Source organism: Trachurus japonicus, chromosome 16 (genome assembly GCF_045865225.1).
Source record: "Trachurus japonicus isolate A0001 chromosome 16, Traja_1.0".
Taxonomy (NCBI): domain Eukaryota; kingdom Metazoa; phylum Chordata; class Actinopteri; order Carangiformes; family Carangidae; genus Trachurus; species Trachurus japonicus.
In genome coordinates this window covers 25,928,953-25,955,636 of record NC_140922.1, presented here as the reverse complement: position 1 = coordinate 25,955,636, position 26,684 = coordinate 25,928,953, and the positions used below count along the sequence as shown (strand labels likewise).

General features: G+C 42.5%; 1 protein-coding gene across 2 annotated transcripts in view; it reads left to right on the top strand.

Moving 5' to 3' along the window:
- klhl32 (kelch-like family member 32) overlaps window positions 1-26,575 on the top strand; it is a 31,271-nt gene extending 4,696 nt beyond the window's left edge. Inside the window, exons 2-10 of one of the 2 annotated variants that reach the window (XM_085802801.1) lie at window positions 980-1,157; window positions 5,498-5,605; window positions 12,780-12,878; window positions 16,364-16,579; window positions 19,369-20,095; window positions 20,284-20,342; window positions 22,532-22,724; window positions 24,678-24,772; window positions 25,341-26,575. In XM_085802801.1, the coding sequence (XP_085658927.1) occupies window positions 980-1,157; window positions 5,498-5,605; window positions 12,780-12,878; window positions 16,364-16,579; window positions 19,369-20,095; window positions 20,284-20,342; window positions 22,532-22,724; window positions 24,678-24,772; window positions 25,341-25,502 (1,837 nt within the window). In that variant the 3' untranslated portion in view covers window positions 25,503-26,575. Of the gene's footprint in view, window positions 1-976; window positions 1,158-5,497; window positions 5,606-12,779; window positions 12,879-16,363; window positions 16,580-19,368; window positions 20,096-20,283; window positions 20,343-22,531; window positions 22,725-24,677; window positions 24,773-25,340 lie in introns of both variants that reach the window. The other variant, XM_085802800.1, reaches the window with a different exon arrangement.
- Window positions 26,576-26,684: the final 109 nt, after the last annotated feature.

Genomic DNA, 26,684 nt, shown 5'->3' with positions numbered 1-26,684 from the left:
AACCTTTATCCAATGAGGAGAGAGAACGGCATAAAGGGGCGGTCCTCTCTGTGTGTGCAGCCAAGGGATGCGCGTGAATGTGGTGGCGTAGGGACGAGGGCGGGGACTGCTAACTCCATCGGCTGACAGGAAGTTTGCCAAAACGACCGGATCGCTTACTTCTGCTTTAAAATATTGCTTATTCTGAAAATGTCACAACCAAAGTGTTAATAAGACTAATAATATACAGCTGAGCTAAATACTAACACTAGCATGGAAACACACTCAGTGGCACACATTTCATTCAGTATGTCATATTAGCATGTTAGCTACCAGGTTGTAGTTGTAATAAATATAAAAGGCATTCCAACCGTTATGCACACAGGTTAGATCAGGTTTTAAAACAAGAGTATTGGACAAAAACCATACCGGATGATTAGACACAAGATGAAAGTTGATTGACCATCAAAGTCACTACAATTCATCTCAGGGGTACATGAATGGCTTTACCAAAATTCATTCTACAGTCTATCAATCATCAAGATATATCGAAAACCACAAATATCAAGTGAACTTTGACCTGCTGGTGACACTACAGGCACTGTGGCTATTAATATAATATATTAAATATCTGTTGAGATCATTTCAGTGTGGAAGAAAGGGATGGACCAACCACAGCTGACATCAATAGAAACCTATCATTAGCATGACTGAAAATATGATGTCATACTGTTGTGTTGTCAAACAGTTAAGCTGTCAAAAAAAGTACAAAAACATTGAAAACCTAGTGTCCAAATTCACTGCAAGAGTGCAATCAGGAAATATCAGATTCCCAGAGGCTGTCTGTGTTAAAGGTCTGAATTACATTAGTAGTTAAAGTAGCAGCATATGGGGAGGTCATAGTGGTACAAGTAGTAGATGCAATGTTGTTATTGGTGTGTGATTAACGTTGCCTTAAGCTCCACTTCAATTACAAATTGTCCGTATGTGTGTGTAGCAGTAGGGAGATGCTGACAGGACAGAGGCTCTGCCAGTCAAAGTCCCACCAGGACTTGGTCCTCTCCGCTCTCAACCAGCAGAGGAAGGACGGCCTGCTGTGTGACGTCACCCTGGTGGCCGGTGAGCAGAAGTTCCACGCCCACAAAGCCGTCCTGGCAGCATGCAGCGATTACTTCAGGGTGAGTCCCCCACCACATTATTTACCTTGAACAATGTTTTTTTTTTTCAAATGAGCATTTGTATCTGAACAGGATGCTTGTGTTAGTTTATAATTGTGCAGCACAAACAAACAGCTCCTTTGTTTTGTATGTACATTGGTTGGACTAATAGAGGATTGCACTCTTATCAAGCTGATATTTGCCATTCTATAAAAAGCAGGTATCAGTCAGGCAATGTAGCCCACTGCTGATGTGATAGAGGTGACAATAACATGTTATGTAACCATCTTCAGGGCCGGTGGATTATTAAAACTGCCACAAAACCTGTCTCACTGCTGGTGAGCTAGCCGAAAGAACCTCATTAGTGTGGATTATTAATGGAGGGTTATACACATGCAGTATACGCAGTGGTCCAAGGGGCCTCTCTCATTTGTTACCAAGAAAAAACCCCAAGAGAAACTCAGTTTTAAAAAGTAGATCAGAGTCTTTGTTTTGATTAGGTTTATGTGCACAGATGGTACAAAATATGAAGCACTGACGGCTTCAGTCCAAATTAAAAGTGCTACAGCAGCTCATCCTTCACAGACCCACCTGGATCCAGCCCCGATGTTTGCTTTCGTGTGGTCTCTTGCCGAGGCTTCGGTCTGATTGTAGTTAAGCCACAGAGGTAGGTTTAGGTAGATTTATGCTGTCAGACAGCCAGGCAGGAGATTTTCTGAGATGGGCCGCACAGGGAAAAGTGCACCGATGAGATTTGATTTAGGGACACTGAGCAGATTAGGAGGTAGAAATTAATCCCCCTTGAAAACGAGAGGCAGATTAAATATGGCCAAGTTGCCCAGGGATTATTCCTTCTGTGTGAATGTTTGTGTCTAAGTTATTTTTACGACTTCTCTGCAGAGAGTTGAGGGTGGGCGAGTCACACTCCTCTCCTCCTTTTGTTCGTCCTTCTTACTTTTGTTCTCCTTTTGTTCTCCCACTTCATATTTAAATGCAAAGCCCCAGCTGAGCCTAGCAACGCTGTTGTTCCAGCACTAAAATTATTAGATCAGCCTGTTACAGTAAGCAAGAAAACCCATTGCACTTCCCCGTTCCTTAACAACATTATCATCTGACTCCACCGCTGGCTTTCATTTAGCTCATTTACTGAGGAGATGAAGGTGCCTTCTGTGGTGAATAGCGACTGTGTTTTCTCTCTCCCTCTGTTCCTCTTTCCTTCACACTCAGGCGAACACTTGCATGCACACCTAGTTGTGATTATAACACATTATCTAGCCCAATGGACATGTGTGATTGTAACGAAATACCTGACCAAGCGTGGCTTGTTTACCTGGGACTTGTCCTGAATGTGTCACCTGCCTCTTCCGCTGCCGTCACGAAACTAAGACGTCTGGACAGCTCAGGGAGACGTGGCCAAATCACTCACACCAGCATCACACACCACCCTCAGCAAGAGTGCCCACACACACGCACACACACACAGACACAAACACACACTCAGTCTCACTCCTTGTCGTACACAGAAATATTGTCCTCCAGCCCCGCAGTCAGGACAGAACTAATATCAAAAGCTATTATTGTCTCAAGAAACATTTCACACCAAATGTACAACCTGTACTACACAGAGCCCTGTTATTGCCTTTACTACTCTATGAGGTCAGTGCTCTTTTAAGATAGATTTTAAAGTATTTAGTTAAGACCACATAATCACTCCTCTGTGCCTTCTCATACAGCTTGATTGTTAATTTAATGTAGTGTGAATTGATCCCTGAGGTTACATTACTGTGTGAGAATTTGACGTACAGTGTGTTCTATCGCACTCAACTCTTACACTGCATGAACAAAAAATCTATGCCAGTGCCATAACGAGTACTATTTTCTTTGGATTTCAGAAGAAACAGAGTACTGTAGGTGTTAGAAAAGCTGCAAGTCACTCAGGAAATTGTGTAGAATCCCATACATGAGCTTATGTTATGGATCGAAAACAAACATAGTATTTAGTAGCACTAGCTTTCCAATCAACATAATTACCGTACACAATTGTATACAAATGGAAGCACAACAGCGCTGAGATGCAAATCAAGTAAGACTCACAGTATGACCATGAGGCCATTCACCATTCCTACTGTGTGACAGTCATATGAATGTTGTTCTTCTTCCTTTGATTTTATTTCAAAATAAGAGCATATTGTTGTTCATTACTTTACTTAGATCTTCAAAGTGCTCTGAGGAAGTTTGCTGAATGAGAATGAGCAGGGTCAGTCTAGTTAAAGAGCAGTTGAACTAATAAATGCAATGTTTTGATCCAACCACACATGGCCATCAAGGAATATAATCAGTAATACCAGTTGTATCTTTCAAAAGCTTCATATTGCATGGTCTTTATTTTGGTTTTACAGTGCGGAAAATTTGGCTCATTTATTATTTCACAGCATAATAAAGGTCAAGTACTAAGAAGAGGAATATTTGCACAGAATCCAAACAGTTCAAAAACCACTGGCATCCACACAAGTCTTCAAAAGCCAAAACATCTGAGCCTTGGGGTTTATAAGAGGTTTCCATATAAGATACCCCTATCTCTGTGAAATACCTGCCTATAAATACATTCACAGGCCCTTGGAGAAATTCTAATGTTTCACTCAGACATAAAAAGAAAAACCAAACTGAATACTGTAATATTTCAGTGGTTGTGTGAGTGTGTGCGAGTCACGAGCCCTCTGTGGTATGATCACCCCAAGCGGACACATAAATTTTGCTGTCAGGCCGGGCCAACTGCAGCGCTGCACTCTCGCTGCAGCAGCATGCGAAGGGACTGCAGTGAGCGGCTCAATGTGTCTCTGTGATCTATATCCCGAGTCAGAGGGGCCATCCGTCACCACCAGCGCTCCCTCAGCTCCTCCACCAAGGTCAGGAGCAGTCATGCTGGAGGCGAGCAGCTCTGCAGACGCTCTCAAAGCTCCCTCACACACACCACTCACATGCAAACACACACAAACATACAGTGGAAGCAAAACATGCAACATTGTGTAGGCGGTTTCTCCATCACATGCACTCTTGTGTTTTATTTATATTTACTACCTGTGTCTCTATCCAACTTTCTGTGTTTTACGCTCATGCACACGTTGACCAAAGCTCAGCCAACCTCACACCCCCAGGTCTAGCCACAGGACCTCCTGTGCTCAGTGGACCAGCGGATTTTTAATTAGCGCAGCAGTGAATCAACAAGGCTGAGCTCTGAGGAGAGATGAGCCGGCCTTGGTTAAAACTCAGCGTGGCCTCAAGTCGACCCCGACTCACACATCACATTAGCCATCGGAGGGAGTCGGTGCCCATGAATCAGAGAGAATCGGATGAGATTTGGGAGAAATGGATGTCGTTTTCGTGACAGAAAGAGATGCAGCGCTAAATGGGCAGCCTGAGGGTATTTGAAGCTTACAACGCAGTTAGGCTACACACCAGACTCTCTGTAGAGATAGTGTAGAGTGGCTGCGCTGGAAAGTGCTACTGTGATCGAAAAGATATGCGAAATTGCAAGTTGGCAAGATCATTATACCGAGGCAAGGAAACTGGGCAGAGAAATTGCCTATATACCTGCTACAATTAGTTTTTAGAAGCGGTTGATGGTGTCTGCTTGTCCCACCACAAACCAGAGATTTATAAACTAAATGGACACAATCTCACCGTCCCTGATAACTAAGAAGACATAAAAGTGGAGGTGTTCTTCATCCTGGCTGTGTTTGACCTGACACCCTCTTCTCACTTTTCCCCTCCACTCTGCTGTTCTTTGTTGGTCGACCTGATCAATGGCTCTGACATCCCCTCATGGTGTGACACCAGTCGATAGCTTTGATTAGCGAGCAGCAAGCTGGACTCACGCACAGCAGGGTCAGACTGCAGACGCTGCGTCCGCTGCTTTGATTTCACATGGGGTGTGACGTGCACACGCGTGATTGTGTGATGTGTGTGCATGTGCGTGACAGACGGAGGGAAAGATAGAGAGGCTGTGTAACAGAAAGTACTGATTGTGCTATTTATTTCTGCTGACCTCCGGGGGCCAAGGCAGGTAAATCAATACAGAAAGGATCTTGGATGTTGTGTCTGGCAAGTTTTGATTAACTATGGTGCTGTTTTTTGTTTTTTTTTAGCACGTCGCCTACATGCAGAAAACATTAGCAGCCCTGTACAGTTAACACTGAAGGACTAGGAGAACAAAGTTGGATTGATTTTACCATCAAATACCAATCTAATCAACAGCGTCATTGCTTGGTCCCAGTTTTAAGCAAGGCAGAACATGCTTGATAAAATATCATTGATGTGGTGTTCCCTCAGCTGACCTCCATGTTTTGGTTATGTGTCCTCAGGCTATGTTCAGCTTGTGCATGGTGGAGAGTGAGGCAGACGAAGTGACTCTTCAAGGGGTGACCAGCGTTGGATTAAAGCACGCTTTAGACTTCGCCTACACTGGACAGGTGAGCATGAAAAAACAGCCAACGCAGTTGACCAACCGAAAAAAGAGCATTTCCCACACAAACTTATGTCATCTACAAAAAAAAAAAAAAACAGAGGAAAAGGCACAATAGCCCTGTTCAGTCAGTCTGGGAACGGCAGTTTGAAAACATCATAGCAAAAACCCCAGAGCAATAAGAAATAACAGCACTAGTAAATATACTCTCTTAAAAATTAACGCTATACATTTATAATTGTTATTTTATTCAGCATCAAAATTCAAGGATTTAAAATACTCACACGGTGAAATGTGCTTGGATGTAGATTGAGGCCCAGTACAAATGTTAAATGATGTTTTGACCTGTAATTAGGCCCTGCAGTACGACTGAGCCCTGTATCAAGTGCCACAATTCTCTAATCCTGACCTGATGTTCATTTAAACTGTCCTTGGCTGCTTAGTCAGCCCTTATACCACGCTTCTAGGTTACACTGCATCGACTGGCCCCGCTGGCTTGAAAGGCAGCATCGTTTGAATGCCATGGCCTGCTCAGTCGTCCAGCCTTCCTGTAGCTCCTCATTAGCAAATCCTCTGGTGTGAGAAATGTCTCCACACATGAATCTTTGCCCTGTCTTACAAAAGAAAAGGAATATTCATTTGAGGCTGAATTTCATTATGAAGGTAAGTGTAGGGTGCGTTAATAACAAGTCTACGGGGTCATCAGGTGGTCACTCTCCCAGTAACTAGTGGAGGACAAACTACAGAGGAGGATCTATGTTCCAGCACCTTTCACCTCTCCAGAGTACTGTTCGGCATACACATGGCCTCCCAAAGAAGCCATACAAGTACACGATGCACACAAAGCTACAACAACAAACACATCGGACAGCCATCACATCGCATTAAAGGGATAGCTCAACATTTTGGCAAATTGACCCATTGCCATAATCCCTATAGTCATAGCAGTAGGTTTGTTACCTTTAATTGTTGGTGCAAGAGCCGCGAGCTGCTCAGAGCTACGCTACGGAGGCTCATGGGATTTCTTGGTTTCCCTCATCTAACTCATCAAATACACAATCCAACAATGCCAAAACGCTCTGGTGGACAAGTTGTGACCTGCACATTCACCACGCTATGAGATAATAACAGAACGTTACGAGACAGAGCTGTTTTTGAGGCAAATGCAGACACTGCTTGCCGAAAAACTGCCCCCGACGTGATCGCGCATCAGCTGTTTTGCATGAATTTACCTCGAAAACAACTCTGTCTCGTAACGTTCCGTTATTATCTCATAGTGTGGTGAATGTTGTCGTGGAAATTTTTAGCTGTTTGCTGTTGGTGAATAATGAAATTTATTTTAATCTCAAGTGATTAAAACAAAGGAATATTCAAATTTACCATTACAATGTGTAGGTCACAACTTGTCCACCAGAGCGTTTTGGAGTTGTTGGATTGTGTATTTGATGAATTTGATGAGGGAAACCAAGAAATCCCATTAGCAGCTCTGAGCAGCTCGCGGCTCTGCTCTGCCGTTCTAAAAATAGCTTGCACCGACAAATAAAGGTAACGGACCTACACCTAAGACTATAGGGATTATGGCAATGGGCCAATTTACCAAAATGTTGAACTATCCCTTTAATATAGTTACTGTAAGCTAGCTAGTTAAGCTATAGTAGACCTAACAAAGTAAACTAATGCTGATGCTTGTGCAGAGAAACAGATAATGAACCAAACTCTGCACATTTGAACACAACTAAGTACAGTAGTACTATAACATCAACAGCAGCTATCAGAGTGCTTAACTGGCTTTCATGATACTGATGTTTCTTTCGGCATGAATGAATTATTAATGCATTGACAACATTTTAAGTAGCCAGGCTATTGTGTGTGTGTGTGTGTGTGTATGAGTGAGAGAGAGAGAGAGAGAGAGAGAGAGTGAGCACAAATTTAAACTATTTAATACACAAACAGATGACAAATTAAAAACCAATGCAAAGTGTAAATAAGGTGCTGAGCCATAACGAGCTGCCAAAACAGGTTCAGTTTGTTAATTCAGTTAATTCTGAAAGTCTCTGAAAGAAAGGCAAGGCAAGGCAAGGCAATTTTATTTGTATAGCCCGTTTTTACAAACAGTTTGGGCTTCACACGACATCATAACAACATCCTCTGCCCTTAGACCCTCACACCCTCACATCGACTGAGGAAAAACTCCATGGAAAACCGTTTTAACAGGGAAAAATCAGAAAATCAGAAAGAAGCACAGTTTATCCAAAACATGTTACCTCATTAAGGCACTGGTGGTTCAGAGCCCTGTCAACAGCTGGTTAGCTCTGTGGGAAATGGCACTGACTGTGGATTGGGAGGCCTGGGGTTCAATTCCCTGACGAAGCTAGTGTGTTCCCTGAGTCAACAAGATCTAAAAGAAGAGACAGTTTTGATTCTGTCTACACCTGCAACTTGCTCTCCAAGGAACTCAAAAGGCCGGCCAGAAGAACACTTGTGGCAGCTGAACAGCAGGAGATTTACCTCGCTGAATCTTAGAACTGTTAGACTGTAATTTGGAGACTGGGCCTAGCCTGTCTTTGAATTGTGTGATTTTTGAGTGAATCTTGTAATTAGTAGCGTTTGGACAGGAGTGCTGTTTTTTGTTATCCATCGCTTTAGTTAACTGAGTATTTTAGTTTGCCTTTGAATTTCTCCCTGTAGCCTAGAGGTCGAGCATTTTTCTGTTCTTTCTCAGTACTTTGCCCTGTCCCCCTCCTTAGTTCCCCTGTTGTCACTTCTGTACCTTTATAATCGCCACCGAATACATTTTCTCTTTATTCAACCTAATTACACCTGGGTGTTGTTATGTTATTTCCCACCTTCCCCATTCCAAACCAAGCCAGGTCGTAGTAGCAGCAGCTCCCAGTCTTCCTCGGAGAGCTGGAGACAGGTGGCCTTAGGCTTGGCCATGCGATACCTATTTCTTAGATAGAGATCATCGTTTGGAGCGTTAGCCCTGTGGCACTAGTTCAGCAATAAATAAATAAAAATGTGAGGGTGTAGAGGAGGCAGTCTAGCAGAGAAGACAAAAAAAAACTCTCTGTGAGTATCCCTAACCCCTCCCCCTTTCAAAAACAGCAAGGAGGGACAAATGAAGAGAGTGGCAGTCTAACCTGCTCTTCATCTGTGTGTGCTGATTGATTGACATGATGATGTCGCTCATGCACCTTGGTAATCAAAAGCATGCAGGGGCGTTTTTTAAAAGCGCTAATTTAAAAAAAGCAAACAAACTTACAGAGCTAATCAAAATGCGGGACATCATCTCAGTATGTGTGACATGGGACAAGGGATTAAAATGCTCTCCACAAATTTGTCAGATTTTTCCTTTAATTTGTCACCTATCTGTTGAGTGTTGGGATGTGTAATCTACAGCATCATATTTCAAATGTAAAAACTATATTTGTAAGCAAAGAGCGACCACAGCTGTTTCAAGAAGAGTAAAAAAGTCACTCTAAAATATTAAGTATAAATATGGAACGGCAAAAAAAAAAAGTGAAATACTCAAGTACAGTAAGTATTTAGATGCACTTAGTTACCTTTCAACACTTCCAAATATGTCACCAAAATAAATCAAAACATGGATTTTGCAGATTACCACTTTAATCTCAGCATAAGCCTCTACTGCAGCATGCCTTTGAACACTGTGTTTTAGAAGCGTGCAGATGCTGTATCAGATTTGATAAACTGGTCTGCTGTGGTCACACTTTTTTAAACATTTCTCAAGAAAGGAGAAATGAATAGCACAGTTGCCTATGTTATTTATTACCTAAAGCAGCAACTGTCATAAGAGTGAGGTCACTGCTCTTGCCTTCTTAGCCCCCCATCAACAAAGAGTAAGTGTGTGATCATTTCTAATAACTCCCTTGACCTTTTTAGTGCCAGCAATGCCCGGTCCAATAAGCAGCCTAGTGGATTATGCCGTGTACTGAGAGGCCAGGAACTTTGTAATTACTCCTAATTTTATTTCCACTGTGGAAATGAGCAAAGAGTAAATCGGTTAGGCAGTGTAAGTAGGTCAACAGCAGGCTTGAAAGCCGCCCTGCTTTGGTTGGCCCAGCTCCTGTCCGCCCAGCGGAGATGATAGCAGATGAGATGAGGGCAATATGCTTATCCCCACACCGTAAATAATGACCTACTAAAAATCCTTCAGCCACATGTCATAGGCCAGCAGGGTGAGTGAGGAAACATACTGCCACAGGACGCTCTCAGACTGGAACTCAGTCAGTAACTGAATCATTGAATTTTTTTTTACTGCATGCCAGGACCGCAGCAGAGATCTCAATCAATTAAACACTGAAAATCCTGCTGTGTTTCATTTTTATTGCCACCCCCCGGACATACAATTTCTCACACTATAAATATTTTTCCTCAACGAAAACAGTGAAGAGTGAAAGCCTACGTACATACTAGGTCAGAAGACATCTATATTCTGCCACACAAGCAGAACAGCTCCTTTCATTTTGTCTTCTCCTCCAGGTAAAAGGCTCGCAAGTGGCAAGCACGATAAATGTTGGTTTACACAAGAGCTGACTGTACTCCCACACCGAACCAGCCACAGTGTTATAAAACTGACTTGTGCAGTGTTAGGGTGAAGTGCTCTCACTGTAGTGGGCCTCTGGAGTGGACGGGAGAGCAAGGCACGAGGCGCATTCACTTAATGTTATTACAATTATTATTTTGGGTTGCTGCTGCTGCTGCTTTCCACCATGATGCTGATGACGAAAAGGAAAAAGGTTTTGTTGTTTTTGGTCACATGTCCCATGGACTGAACTAACCTAGAAGAGGGGGTCTCAGGTCTTACAATTTAACACTTTATTGTTGTTAAATTTTAATACGAATATAGTATATAAAACATCTCTGTAGTTTCAAGGGCTCTCATCTCAACAGGTGGGTGAGCCAATTATAAGAGACGCTCTGAGTTTTGAGCTCTAATCTTAAGGTAGGCAGACCATGCTTTGGGTGGCTGAACATTTTGTTGTGACATCACAGAGAAGTCTTGATAGTTTATTTCACGACTCTTTTTGAACACAAGTTGTGTGCGTTTTTCTGTGGATTGCACACCTTGATAGTTTCACAGCATTAACATTGCACCTATCTGCTTTAATCACACAAGACATTGAAACCTAAGGTTTTACAATATCTGTCCCTTGAAAAAGGACCACAAATTAGAGTTTTCCTCCTCAAGTTAGGTAATTTGATCTGGTAGCTGATCATTATTTCTATTGTCCAGTGCATCCTGAAGGCAGAAACACAGTCAATGCTTTCGATCTTACTATGTAGAGCTTACTTACTGAAGTCCATAGATTGTGCTGCTGGTTAACTGGACGCCTGCCCATGCCTTGCAGGAAACAAACACTGTGATAAATGGGAATGTGCACATGCAGCTAATTGCAGAGAGAGAGAAAAAAAGACCAGTCAGCAAATCTCGCTTAGAAATTATTCTAAGTGGGTGTAGTTCAATGTAAAATATTTCATCGTTTGAAACAAATTGCCCGATGATTTCAAATGGACTGTTTACATGAATGCTAAAGTGGTCGACGGTGGGTTAATATAATCAGCGCAAAAGCTTTTTACACCAATAAATGGACAAACATGCACTGAAAGACGTTCGTATTCAAATCTGTTCCACTGAGACGAAAAACACAAGCTGCTTCCTCAGTTTGTCAAAGATCATATATATTGATTCAAAGTCATTTTTCTCACTTTCACCACTGATGCAGTCACAGCTCCGTGGATATGTAGGGCAGGCTGCTAAATGGATTATCAAAGGTTTGTTCCTTCCTTTTAAAACCAAACTGAATTTCATGTGGAGTAGGTGAGTCCTCTGTGTGAGAGGTTACATGACGCATGTCTATTCTTATTGGGTTATTATTGCTGCATTGATTAATAGAATATTTAAGTCCATGTGGTCCTATTTGTATGTTCACTCAAAAATGACAGTCCTACCCGCCGAATAATTCCTATTATCTATCATCGCTTGGCTTTGTTACAGAGCTTTACGTGGCATATGTGAATAGTATGGAGGAAACAGAAGGAAGCTTTCAGCAGATAATTTGAGCTGCTGTTCATTCAGATCAACAGGAAGCATTTTGCCAGAATCGATGCTGTAATAATTATGGGAATATGTTGCTTTGCTGAGTGGATGATAATGACGAAGCTCAAGCACATTAATGGAGTAGTATTTGGTTTGCGGTCTGCTCTTTCATTCACTGTCTCTATTGCAACATGTTTGTTTTTGGTTTTTTTAAATAACCCAGAATATGGACAGAATATTCCTAATTCTGAACTAAAATAAAATGAACCATAAGCCCAACAAATAAAAAAAAAGGACATCAGATACGTTGTTGATCATGACTGATCATTAAAAACATGATGCTGTCCTATTATTCACTTTCATACACAGCTGAATGTGCTTAATGTTCACATATTTCAGTCAATGCCTGTGATTTAGGAGGTCATCCTGACTGAACTGTTGCTAAGCTGCATATGGAGCCGTGTTCACCTCGGCTGCTCTAACTGCTCAGTGACAAACACAAATCTGTCAGCTCCTTAATCACACGCTGTTAACGGTTATTGCAGGAAGGTTTTGTCCACTGCTTTCGCCCTCGTCCTCTGAGTCAGCATTGTCATAGTCATTATTCAATCTTTTGTCTGAATTATCTGGTTCATCACTTAGTAGAAAATTATACTGTCCTCAAAACTTCTCAATATCAAAACAAAAATGCAGCATAACATGCACATATTCATTCTTATGTCTGTGATCTATGACACAACAGTGCCTGCTTGGGGCCAAACCTGCTATTACCTGGTTCTGTAAACAATGACATACTGAACAATGAAAAAATGCATAATTTTAAACAACCAAGTAGAAGGTTTAACTGGATAAAATATAAAAGGTAGACTGGATGTGATAGAGCCCTAATGGAGATATTCACAGGATTCACGGTAGCTGAACACATGCATAGTGATGTGATGCTGTCGTATTAAAATTCAAAAACATGATCAAATATAGTAATAAATTGAGTGATTTCCAAAAGACAAACACTAAAAGGCTTTGGAAATCAGTATTTCTGAAAACAATTTAGTTGCAATTAATGTATAAGTCAGGAAAAAGTCAATTAATATGAATATATTTGTTTATCTCCTCTACCCAGATTCTGCTGGAGCCGGCGGTGATCCAGGACGTCCTGTCTGCAGGCAGCCACCTTCAGCTGCTGGAGCTCCTCAGCCTCTGCTCCCACTACCTCATCCAGGTACACACACACACACACACACACACACACACACACACATGATGCAGCCGTCCATGTGTGTGAGCCGGAGACATAATAAGAGGAAATCAAAGGAATAACCACTTCACACTACAGGGTTCCCATTACATGAATAAGAATCCCATAATATCAGTGGGTTTTGAAAGGTGTATTATACTCAGTAACAGTTGACCTGGGGACTATAGCAAAGACGTTTACAAATGGGCCACTTAAGTGAAAGTGTGAAAGCCTTTATATAACAACTTATTTCACACATTTATTAAAGTGCACTAAAAACCAATAGGTATTCCCCTTTGTTTCAACACTAGAGCAGCATGGAGCCAGTCTTTGTGGTGAATACATTGATCCTGTCTGAGTAATTTAACATGGCCTATTCATGTTCTCAATAGAAAAGGAGTAAAAATAAAGAAACAAGTAGGTGAGTGGCTGTCAGCTATGTGAAAACCGCATCATTTATCACTTGTGTAGCTTGTGCTAGTGCAATTAGTGCAATACTAATTCTGTAAAAGAAAATTCGAAAACAACGCCTGACAGCAACAGAAACATCAATTAAAGAATAGTTACACATTTTTTAGCTTTCGTGTGTTGAGATGCTCAAAAGGATTGAAAGCACTGCGAACATGAAGCCCGGCCTGGAGGTAGCTGGATATCTATATCTGAAATATTAGATGCAGTGTGAAATTAATTAATTAATTGATATGCATTTAATTAATTGGTCTGCATCTACAGCGATCTGTAATTAAAGTCAGAGATCTGGAATGTTGCATATATGTCACATCGGGCGTTTTTGGTATCTTAAATTTTCACTTGAAAATAAATGGGCTTAACATTTTCTTTTGCTCTGTAACACAAATTTGACCTTTTATTTGCATTTCCATAACATATATCAAAATTACAAATTTGCTGGTTACTATTAACACCTTTTTAAGACAAGTTTCACAACAAAAAAGGGCAAACACTATAGAAATGCGAATATTGCCTCATATTGAAGGCTTTAACCAGTTACTGAAGCCTGCAACCACAATTTTCTTTCCAACTACAAATACCTTGGCATCTGGATGGACAGTTGTCTTAATTTTTGGATGCTGTTTACCACTCAGCCTTACATTTCATTTCCAATGATTCATATAATACTCATCACGGCACTCTTTATCAAAATGTCGGCTGGTCATTTCTGACAGTAAGGGGAAAACAGCATTGGTTTTTATCCATTTTTAAAGCCCTGTCACAGTTATTGTCTCTTTATTTATCATCTCTGTTAACTATGAAATCACAAAACATTGGTACCCACTCACAGAACTGATAGTTGGGTCATATTCCATTCGTCAGAACTGAGCTGGGTAAAACGTCCTTCTCTCACAATGCACCTATTTTGTTACAGAAAATACAGACACTTGAAGGCAGTGTGACACCCGTGTCACCGTGGGTCCTTATGGGTTAATGGTCTGATGTGTGTCCTCGTCTGCAGGGGGAAGTTACAGGTCAGAGACAGTCAGAGAACATGTTAGAGGCCCTTGAGCCAGATTGGGTGTGTTGTCTGCTCAAGGACACTTCAGCAGGGATGGAGACTTGTCAGCTAAGGTGCCAGAGCTCTTTTTGAGAACTAGGCCACTGAGTTGCCACTGAGAGAACCAAGATGGGTCTGTTGGAGCGGAGGCAGAGTCAGAGTCAGCCCTCTGTCCTCAGGGTATACAGCCATGTAGCTGCTGGAGGTGAAGACATAATAGCAGGTCACTCAAAGGCGTTTTCCTACACTCAGACTGCAGCTCAGGAGGGACAGCAGCTCATCCACGAGTCAGAGGACTGTGGTGGTTCAATCTTTAAGAAGTCGTGCGTCCTTGGCCAAGATACTGAACCCAGTGTGTGAGTGTGTGAATGGATGAATGTGGTTTGTGAAGTGAAGCAGCTTTGAGTGGTTGACAAGATGAATGAGGAGCTGCAAAAGTCAGATTTAACAATGACACGTTCATCCATTTGTAGGCTATATGTTTGAGTGGAATATGTGTGGTTTTAGGAGAAGAACCTCATTACACTCACACACACGTCCCACAGTAGTAATTGTATGGATTATTTATCTGATTACTGTATCCGTAAATCCCTGCACAACCATACTGTAATCTTCATATATTGTATTTTGCCATTAGAGTCTTCACAGTTACATCACAGTGATCAACTCTGCTCTAATCTGCCACCTGGTGGTTGCCGAGGCCTCGTCTCTGTCGATCTGTAGTGAATATCCTCCTGAATAAGTCATGAGTTTTCTGTGTGGTCGTCTCTTTACTTGATTAACATGTGTGCGTGTGTGTGTCTGTGTGTGTGTGTGTGTGCTCATCACAAGTCATATCAGCTGACTGTTATATTTGCTGTTTAGCTGGAGTAGATAATAGAGAAGCCAAACCAATAACATTGATTTCCCAATACACACACTGCTCCAGCTGATTTAAAATGAGACGTATCAACCGGTCAGCATCGCCCAGCTCCGATATGATGGATGCTGATGTGCACGAGTCAGTTAATTGAATATTGAATAATTGATCGGTACACTTGCTGTGTGTAGCGCGTAAGTCCTTCACCTGCAACTGATCTAATGAAACATTTTTGTACAATCATTTTTCTAATCTCATTTGTTATAGCGACTTTAAAACATAAAATTCACAACAAAGCACTGTAGAATTGAAAAGTTGTGAGTTTCAGTGGGAAATTAATCCATTAAGATGTTATTTTATTATAGGGTGAACAGTGGTAGAGGGGAATGTACATGTTGATGCATGCTTATACTGTCTGTGCTGAAGTACAACCAGAAGATGGCAGTCTTATTCCACCAGTCACATTATCAGGGTTTTTTCTTTTTCTTTTTTGTGCCTGTTCTCTGTCTCCACATTTAGTATCTGACCCTGAAATATATACTTGTATCTGGTACATACACTATGAAATACATACTGTATGTAGGGGGATGAGGATAAGATGATGGATGTGACTATCTTGTTTGAATAAAATGAACAAAACCACAATTTTAATAAATGCTACATGAATGTTACTTAATTGTGGAGTATTATCGAAGTGCTGAGGTGAGGGTTTGTCTAAAGGTGCCTCACAGGAAATCTGAAGCATTTAGATGCTCATTGTTTACAGTTTGAGAGGAAATTTACCTTTGAATAAAAACGTTTGAAATCAAACCATGAAATAATTTGCTCTCATACAAGGTCTAACTCGTATGTCTCATGTCATTCAAAATTGAAAGAAACCAGCGAGAGTCGTAGCTGTTACAGTTGCACACATTTTCTTAATGGGAGGGATTCAAGGTAGGTGTCTTCCCTTGATTGCCAGGCGAACGCATCTTCATTAGTTACCATGGTGTATTTCATGTGTTCTGACAGCTGTCTGTGAATCCTTTCAACTTATGCAAATGGAGGGGGGAGAGTATACGTGCATTCATCTGTATGTTTATCTGTGTTGTTGCCCTGCAGGAGCTGAGCAGTGTAAACTACCTGGAGCTGTACCGTGTGGCCGACCTGTTCCACCTCCCTGCCTTAGAGGATGCCGTGGTGGGCTTCCTGGTGGAGCATCTGTCTGAGCTGAGCCAGAGCCGGCAGGATGAGGCCCTGCAGCTGCCCTACCGCCTCCTCAGGGAGGTGCTGAAGAGCGACCGCCTCACCTCCCTGAGCGAGGAGGAGATATGGAAGGTACTGGACCTGCATGTGTGTGTGTATGAGTGTGTTTGTGTGTGTATTTGTGTGTGCCTGACATAATACAAAACTAACACACAGCCTGATAAACAACAAACTAAACACTGCCATCTGTACATCATGTACTGTTTGTATATTTTAATGACAGTATGCAAAGGGAAGGACTGTTTCTCACTGTGTGCGCATGCGTTTGATGGACAGCCAGTCTACACATCTACACCAGTGTAGCCTACATGTGCACTGCAAAAACCCAAACTCTTACCAAGAATATTTGTCTTATTTCTAGTCAAAACAGATCTCATTATACTTTTTACGTCTTTCAAGCATATTTGCACTTGAAATATGTAGAAAAATCTGATAGTGGAGCAAGTTTTTCTTTCTCATTACAAGCACAAAAAACTTACTTTCACTGGCAGATTTTTCTACTTATTTCAAGCAAAGATTTGTTTGAAACAAGTGAAAATGATCTAAAAACAAGATCATTTTCGGTGATGATGAGTCTTATTTTAAGTGGAAAGAGATTAGTTTTGAGTAGAAATTAGACATTTTGACAAGGAATAAGACAAATATTCTTGGAAAGATTTTGAGTTTTTGCAGTGTGTGTGTGTTTGTGTGCATGTGTGTGTGTGTGCATGCATGATGAACTGCCGGGATAGTGGAGTTAGCGGCGGCAGTGCAGGGTGGGGACTTGCCGTTTTGACTGTTCATTTGCACCAATCAGCCTCCCCTCCTCCTCCTCCTCCCCACCACCACCACCACCACCACCACCAGCCGCCAGACCTCTCTCTCTCTCCCTCTGTCTTTCTCCCCTTCTCTTCTCTGATTAGGCCCACCGCGGCTCCATCAGGGCCCCAATCCCCCAGCTGTCACTCGGCCGCCCGTCTGATTGAAAACAATCAGGCCTCTGATGGCACAATTACCCTGACCCTTTAGCCAGCCGCCGCCGCCATAATCAGCCTCTGATTAGGCTGCTTTGGGCCTCCTTCACTTCGCCCAGAAGGTTAATTTGGGCATCAGACGGAAGCGAACGGCAAGCGGGGGCCGTCGTTCGAAAGAGTGTGTGTGGTGGGGGGTGGGGGGTGCGGGGAGGACGGCACACACCAATACCGGACAGATATAGCTTGGCCGTCAATCATTGTCACTCAGAGTTTTCTTAGAGTCTCTCACGCTCTGGAAATCACATTTTCTCTGGCTTTGTTTCCCCCCCTCTCCCCTTCTCCTCTCTCTTCTTCCTTTCTTGCCATCCTTTGCTCTGCCTTTCTGTAGCTCCCCCCTCCTCCCCTCCTTCCCTTCACCTCTCTCTCTCCCTCACTATCTTTTTCCCTCACTCTCTCCTTTTCACACACACACGCACACACACACTCTCCCACTTTCTCTTTCAGTACAGAGGGGAAGCAGGGAGAAGGAGTTGATTTATTCTGTGCCCTGAGGAAGTTGTGTGATGCAGCGTGACCTTCACAGTCAGCTGCCATAGTGCGCACACACATGCACACACACGCACACACACACACACACACACACATACACAGTCACTTCAGAGCTATGAGGAGAGAGGTGGGGTGAGCGATTGAGAAAGGGAGGAAGAGACAGGAGAGTGGCACAGATACCACAGAAAGACAATCTCCACTCGCTTGTTTGTTGAATATTCACAAATGTACAGTGGATTGAAGGGGGAAATCAAGGAAGGCCTGGAAAGATAAGATAATGTACACACTGTGTGTTCTGTAATACAGTGAATTCATGTCCTGGGTTTGTCTAATTCATCCACCATCGTCTTTGTTACCTCTCTCTCTCTGTCACCTTTGCCCCCAAAACTCACCTTTACTCTGCAGCTCTACATTCTCTAAAGTCTCTGCTTCAATTATTTAAAAATAATAATAAATCTTTTCCTCATAATGGCATCAGTGATCTCCAGTCATCTCGCCCACATCCACACACCTCATTGTATCTAAATAACCTTGCGCTGCTCTCAAGTTCAATTAAATCCCTTCTCTGGAACCCAGTTTTTTTTTTTTTTTTTGGTGCCTGCATTAAACAAAGCAGTGTGCCTGTGGATATTTACAGTCTGTATATTGAATGCTACTGATTAATAAATGCTTTTGTGTGTGTGCTGGATGCAGCGGTGGTTTGCCTCAGCCTTGCCATAATAGCCTGTAGGCGTCTAGAAAAACAATTATGATTAGCAGTCCTTCACTTGTTTTTTTTCTTTTCTCAGATATCCTGCTTTGCTTTTCCTTCCTTGTTTTCTGCTTTTCTCATCTTCTCACTCGTTCCTCTGACCTTCCCTTCTCCTCACAGTGACTCCAAGTTGCCCTTCTTTCTTTTTTTTTCCATTAACATCCTCCTCCTCTACTCTTTTCTTAACCCCTTGTCTTGCTGTATCCTAACTGCTTTCTAATTTCCATTCTCTTTTGAGACTGTATGATTGTGATAACGAGTCAGTTGAACTTTTTGCTGCATGTTTTAAACAAGACAAGGTCTTCCTCCGTACTTTGGACTCCTCATGTGACTACAAAAACTCCAACTCCCCCTCTTAACATGGTAAAATAACAGAACATCACTCATTTTTAACAATAATCCATAAAAAAAGGTAAAGTACCAATAATTCCCGATGGGGTGCTCCAATTTAAACTGTAGTTTGAGGGAAGTATCATTTTGGCATAGCAAACAAATATTCTAATTTAAATTTTGCATTTATGCTTTTTTGCAAACAGACTATAATGAGACACTAACCTTCTCAGTTGGTACAGTCCATAACTCCTCTTCCTCTGTCCCTCTGCCTCCAGTTGGTCGTTCTGTGGTTGGAACATGACTGTCGCTACCAGTACACCGAAGATCTCCTGCAGCATGTCCGCTACAGCCTGATGGACGTCCCCACTCTGCACCACCTTGCCAACAGCCACCCCCTGGTCCAGTCCAGTCCTACAGCTGCCGCCCTGGTGGACGAGGCCCTGGACTATCACCACGCCACCTTTGCCCAGCCTCTTCGCCAGTCGGCCCGCACCAGGCCTCGCTTCCAGTCCCTCACCCTCTACATAGCCGGGGGGCGGAAGCGGGAGGTGAGCAGGGTCAGGGAGCTGCGCTACTTCAACCCAGCGGCTCAGGACCACGTACGCGTGGCAGGTGGGTCGAACTGGAGCGAGCTGGCGCCCATGCCCACCGGGCGCAGCCACCACTGTGTGGCTGTCATGGGGAACTTTCTATTTGTTGTTGGTGGTGAAGTGGAGCACGCGACCGGTAGGACGTGTGCCGTAAGGACTGCCTGTAGGTACGACCCCAGGGGCAACAGGTGGACTGAGATAGCCCCCATGAAGGCCTGCAGAGAACACTTTGTCCTGGGAGTTCTGGGGCAGTACCTGTACGCAGTGGGGGGCAGGAACGAGCTGAGGCAGGTGCTGCCCTCTGTGGAGCGTTACTGCCCCAAGAAGAACAAATGGATGTTTGTCCAGCCTTTTGACCGCTCACTGTCCTGCCACGCCGGCTGTGTGGCCGACAACCTGCTCTGGATCTCAGGTAAACAGTGATGGGGAGGAAGGACTCCAGATCATACAGTAGTCTTCCTTTCACAGGTTTTACTTTCACCTTAATTCTACACACACCTGCACACACACTCTTGGCATTTAACTGAGACTCATTCTGCTTCATTCATATTTCTACCGTTATCTTTCTATCTTTGATAAAAGAGTTCCTTTGTGTTTCAGGTGGGGTGACAAACACAGCTCAGTACCAGAATCGACTAATGGTGTACGATCCAGAACAGGTAAATGTGCAGTGATGTATACTTACACAAATCAAACACACTTGTAGTCAACCTTACTAGTTTTATATATTTTTAAGTATATTCTGGGGGGCTTTTGCCTTTAATTGACAGGATAGTTGAGAGAGACAGGGAATGGGAAGGCAGAGAGAGGGGGAATGACATGCAGTAAAGGGCCGCCTGATGCAGGATTCGAGCCGGGGCCAACTGTAGCCTCTGCATATGGGCCGCCTTCGCTCACTGCGCCACACGACACCCCCTAGTTAAGCTGTTAGTACCAGCAATTTCATATTAACAAGGGATTGAAGTACTCTATGCAACGTGAAAGAGATGTTTATCGGAACAGAGAATCATCATCATTGGTTTCTACACCTCCCTCATCTCTCAGTGTGTGTTAATACATTGGTTTGTCTCTGTTCTGGTTCACTCTAACTGCCCTCACTGTTTCCAGCAGCAGTATAGCAGCTGTTTTCAGCTAAAAAAAAAATCACCATATTCACCATACGCTATACCAGGCCAACTCCAAATAGCACACAGCACAGTTGAAGCACAGATAAAACAGCAAGAAGTGGGTTTATATTGGTAAAGGTGTCTGGGATGGGGGAATACTGATGTTTGGGTTGCATCCAGTTCTGTACATGAAGGGTTAAAACCTAAGTGACAAATTATTACAACTTCTCAGTGTCAGAGCTTGTGACTAATGATAAAAGCTGCTAGTGAAAACACATCAGCCTGATAATAAATTCCCCTCTCAATTGTTTAAGTGCAGCTGTTTCTCCCACTGCCTCTTCTCTCCACCTGCATTTTGTGCTGCACAGTAGCATCATGACATTGGAGGTGTAGTTTCTGTTTAAAGGACAGAGGTTGCCCAGACTCTATCCACACACGGTATTGACCTATAGGAACACACCTGAGAGTTTACATTTAATGTGAAGTCTGCATTGATTTTTTTCCCCCCCTCAGAGTTGTGTTACTGTTGTGAGTTCACGCAGTGCACACTTTTTGAAAAAAACAACAACAAAAAAAACAAAATCTGCACTTACACCACATCAGTGTAACAACGGTGGCTTTTTGCAGAACATTAATGCAGACCTTATGTTTACTGTGAGGGATTACAGTACACAACAGGCAAGAGTCAAGAGTCTGCTAATTGATTTTCACACCATATGGAAATTAAGTGAAAACCAAAGGCGCCCGGGAAAAATACTGGGAAAACTACTTAAATCTGTTTGAAACTCTGCAGCTCACTTTATAAAAAATAATCAGCAGTAAGTTGTAGTTTAATCATGCTTAGTGGTCGTACTGGTCCTTAATGTAATGTAAATCCAGCCCAGTGTTTCCACTGACTACGCCCTTATATGCTGAATACAGAAAACTACATTTGTTTTGGTACTTGGAATTTGGATACATGTTTATTGGATGTAATTTCTGTATTTGCAAACACACACACACAGCTACACTACAGAGTTAGAGAATGTTAGTATGTGTATGTTTCTGTATGTGTGTGTGAGAGCCAGCTGTTATGGAGGCCTGGATGTAGGTGAGGCTGTACTGTATATGGTATGGAGGTATGCAGTGTGTATAAGTGTAAGGTGCATATCCATATGGGTCTGTGTTTGTACATGTCGACGTGGAAGCGAGGGAGCGAAGAAGCGAATGAAAGAGGGAGGGAGAGAGTCTCATTTGTATTCACCATGAATCTACATTCACCTGCCAGAGCAACAGCAACCCCCCACCCACTCTACCCTCAACAGATGGCCACCCGTCAGCTCCCAGCAGACACAGACACAGACACACACACACACACACACACTTTCATTCTCTGCCTCAATCAAGTACTCACACACACACACTCACACACTGACACAAAATAAGCTACAACACACTTAGTGAAATGAGCAGGGATCCTTGGTGTAAAATGGAGTGGCTGAAACATATGATTAGAAATAGGGAGGGAAGTCATTAGTACAAACCAGAGCTCTAGTGTCACGTTATTTATCTAGCACTGAGCATACATCAATTACCCATGCATGGATATGCTTAAATATTAATCTTCTTATTCATCCTCCTTCCCTCTCCACCCTCTCTGTTTCTCCCTCCCTCCCCCCCTCACTCTTCGTACTACACCTCACCTCCCTCTTTCTTCTCTTCCATCTGCTTTAACTACCTCCACCCCCCCTCTCTCTCTTCAGGACCAGTGGTTGGCCCGCAGTCCCATGCTGCAGAGGCGAGTTTACCACGTCATGGCGGCGGTGAGGAGGCAGCTCTACGTGCTGGGCGGTAACGACCTGGACTACAACAACGACCGCATCCTGGTCCGCCACATCGACTCTTACAACATGGACCTGGACCAGTGGACTCGCTGCTCCTTCAGCCTCCTCACTGGTGGGCACAGTCAGGACAACACACATGTTGATCATACAGAACACACCAGAGTAGAAACATAATGGTTTGATACCACTCTCATGTTTGTGTTCAATTCAATTCAATTCAAACAACTTTATTAATCCCACAAGGGGCAATTAGTTATGAGCTGCAGGTTGTCATGATACTTGTAGCCTTCATGGCACACAGTAAATAGTCAGTACAGACAACATCATGCATACACTGACACACCACACTCACCAGGAGCTTAGTATGGATAATAAATAAGTATAGCAGAAGACGATTGTACTTTGTGAGACATCCAAGAGAGGTGGAGAATGAAATTCATTTTGTGTTATACTGTCCTTTCTATGACGTCATAAGACAAAAAGTGTTTAGTAAGGTAGATCCAAATAATGAATTTCTGTGGTTGGATGATGCTGTCCTGAAGGCAACAGAGTTGTAGACAAATAACTTAGCATAAACCCTGTAAACAGACGAGACAGTCTGGCTCTGGTCAAATGTCACAAAATCTGCCCAAGCTGGTTGTCTGGCAGCTGCACCAAGAAATAGTTCCACATATAAACCCAGATAAAACCCACATAAAGCTGTATCAGGTTTTACATCACTCGGTGAGATGGTAAATAATCATATCTCCTAAAACCCTCCTTTTGCATGTAATGACAGACCTACAGAGGATTATTACCTCCACCAAGGAGGTTATGTTTACATTGGTCTGTTTGTAAGCCTCTTTGTTTGTCAGCATGAAGCAGATTAAGAAGAGAGAATGATATATTTACGCCAAACTTTGTAGGAGGTTTGGACCACAGAGAGGAGCGCATAATATTTTGGTTTAAGGATCAAATGGCCTACTGTAATTTTTCACATTTCCATGTAGATAGATCTTTATGCATTATGTTGACATCTAGATGCAATTAACAGAATTACACAATAATAATAGTAGTGGGTGCGACAGAGCAATGAGACAAATCATACACCTGTAGAGCTATATTCCGAACAAAGGATGTGTAGGATTGTTTGGCCTTGGTGTTGTTGTCACTGAACGCCTCAGCTCTGCAGAGCGCCACAGTGTCTTTAAGCTCATTATATTGATTTTCTGGTCCATATCTTTTGTTTTTGTTGATTGTTTTTTTTTTTTTCATCTGATGCAGCAGGCAGCTGTTTCAGTCAGAAACACACCGATGTAGGAGATGATGGAGCAGAAGCAAAACCAGAGTAAAAATCGAATTAATATTGGACTGAAATCCAGTTTAGGTGGTCTTAATATATGACACCTGAGGATGTTTCTTTGTCAAACTCTGACTTTGGTTGTATCTTATTTAGTCATGAGATTTAACTGTGAAAGAGAAATAGCTATCTCGGTTTCTTTAATGTCAATTCATCACGGAAACAGCACATTTTTACTTCCAGTAATGTGTTGTAGGTACAGTATGTAGTCGTGAACATAGGTGGAGTGAAACTCTCTGTTCTATCCTCTTCTCATTACATAAAAACATTATACATACTGTAATACCTCCCTGCTGATTGTGAGGGGGTGTTAGAAATACGTAGAGCACAGGCTCTGCAGAGTATCCGTCCTGTAGGATGTGGTCACATTAACTTGTGTTAAAGTGAACTGCTGTAGTGTTTAATGAGGAATCACACAGTTTAAAGTTCAGGTGACTTTCCTCCCACACGTCCCACCGTCTCATCTGTCTCCTATTGTGTGAAAATCCTCATTTGTTGTCGGTTTTCTTTTCTCCCACTTTATCTGTAAAAGTTTGAGACAAAGTCACAGGAAAGAGAACGGGAGCTCAATCTTTACACGGCACACACACACACACACACTCCCGCCCTTGCCCCATCTCTCTCCATTTATCTCCCTCTCTGCCTCTCGGGGGACGTGGAAGTCATATTGTCAGAATGCCCTCTGCTCGGCACGGTGACGCATTGTGTCGGCTCTGTCCTCCTCAGGTCAAAACGAGTCAGGAATAGCGGTCCATGATGACAGGATCTATGTGGTCGGAGGGTACTCCATTTGGACCAACGAGCCTCTGGCGTGCATTCAGGTGAGACACTGGGCTTTTTGGATTTATGGGGAAAAAAAGTTGTGATACTTCAGAGTGATCAGATGTGGATATGAATCCACATGCTGCTCAGGCTGTGGAGTGAAACAGCAGCACACTAATTATAAAATCAATCTCCATTGCTTTTAATTACAACATACATCTTGTATTGTTGCTACACATTGAGTTAAGGGTCAAACAGTTTCGGGAAATGGTAGCTACGTCTTTTATTCCCCACTAGCCTCATTTTATCCTTAAAAAAGCAGAACTGTATGATTGTGAAGTTCTGTTGCGGCCAATTTAAATCTTATTTCTCTACAGTGTAAATGTGAGAATGCTTGTTGTAGGAATTGTTGGCTTAGAGGGCGCGTGAAGACCAAGCTGTAAGAGATGGTGTGGTATTCTTTTAAATTATGAGTTTTCAAGTCTGTCTGAAAACAACCAACATCCAACCAATAGTTGTTCATTTCACATGTCATGGAATGGACTGACACTGCCACAGTGCAACCATTCTGTCATATTCACAATTAAGGAGTTTATGATGAGATCTGTTTGAATATCCTCTTTCCAGGTGCTGGATCTGAGCTCAGAGGGGAAGGAGGAGGTTTTCTACGGGCCAACGTTGCCATTCGCCTCCAACGGAATAGCAGCTTGTTTCCTCCCTGCTCCTTACTTCACCTGCCCAAACCTACAGACTCTACAAGTACCCCATCACAGAATAGGTGCTGTTTAAAAACCACTGACAAACAAAACTTCTCAAAAGCAAGAACTTATAATCAGAGGATGAAGGAGCCTCCGCTCCTCAACGCCGGACTGTCACTATTTGCAAATGTGACTGACAAAAATGCACCCCGATCATCGTAATCATCTGGAACCTGTCACATCAGCGCGCGGGGATTTCTCTGAGACCCAAATGTAATAACATGATTTTCCTGATCTACAAGAGCCATGTTATTCTGCAAGCTTCTAGGAACTCAGACACAGGCGGCTGTCATAATAAAACAGTATTACTGTTGTATTTCCCCAAAGGCAGATGCCATTCATGATGTCCAGCAAAAGACGAGATGAGCAAGTTAAGGAAAAAAATAACGCAAGAGGGATTATAATTCCCCAAGAAGACAGGAACAAAATGCCAATCTTATTACCAATTAATTGATTTGTTGGGAAGTGCTGAGTTGCTTAATTGTCCACGAGTCATTTTTTTTTAACACATCATGGGGCTATAGGAGCTTTTATAGATAAAATAACGACATAATGTCTCCATCAAACCACTATAATCACTTAGATGGCTTGAAAACAACATGAGCAGAACATGTTTTTCCAGATTTAAAGGAGAGAGCCTGAGGAGAGAGAGAGAGCGCGTTTTCTCACTGACTGACTTGTTGTACTTGTATTACCGATCGGTTTACCAACTATCAATCGCCTGATCAATTGCTCATTGGTGCGTGAATGACCGTGTAATGTTTGATTTAGTCCAAATAAGGTAAAAAAAAAAAAACGAACCGATTTTTTGCAACAGCGTGTATGACATCAACCTGTGTAAGTGTGAGATTTTTATTACGCTCAGGACCTAAGACTGTTTAAATGAATGTTTGGTCGTTATTTGTCGTTATTCAGACGATATCTGCTGAATATCCTCCAAAGTGTGTATATGATATGATTAAACACTACATTATGCTGATTTTCAAAAAACATACTCTGAGCAAAAGAGTGAAAACATGATCCCTGCACTTCCCTCGTCTGTCCAAAACAATGTCTGAAAGAATACATGCAAAAGTTTTCAGAATAAAGACATACATAAATAGCTCTGGGATGTATTTTATGGGTATTTTAACAGCTGTAACACGGGAGAAGAGGGGAGGTGACTGGCTTTCTGTGAGAATTATTTAGCAGCAATAGATAATTTAACACTAAT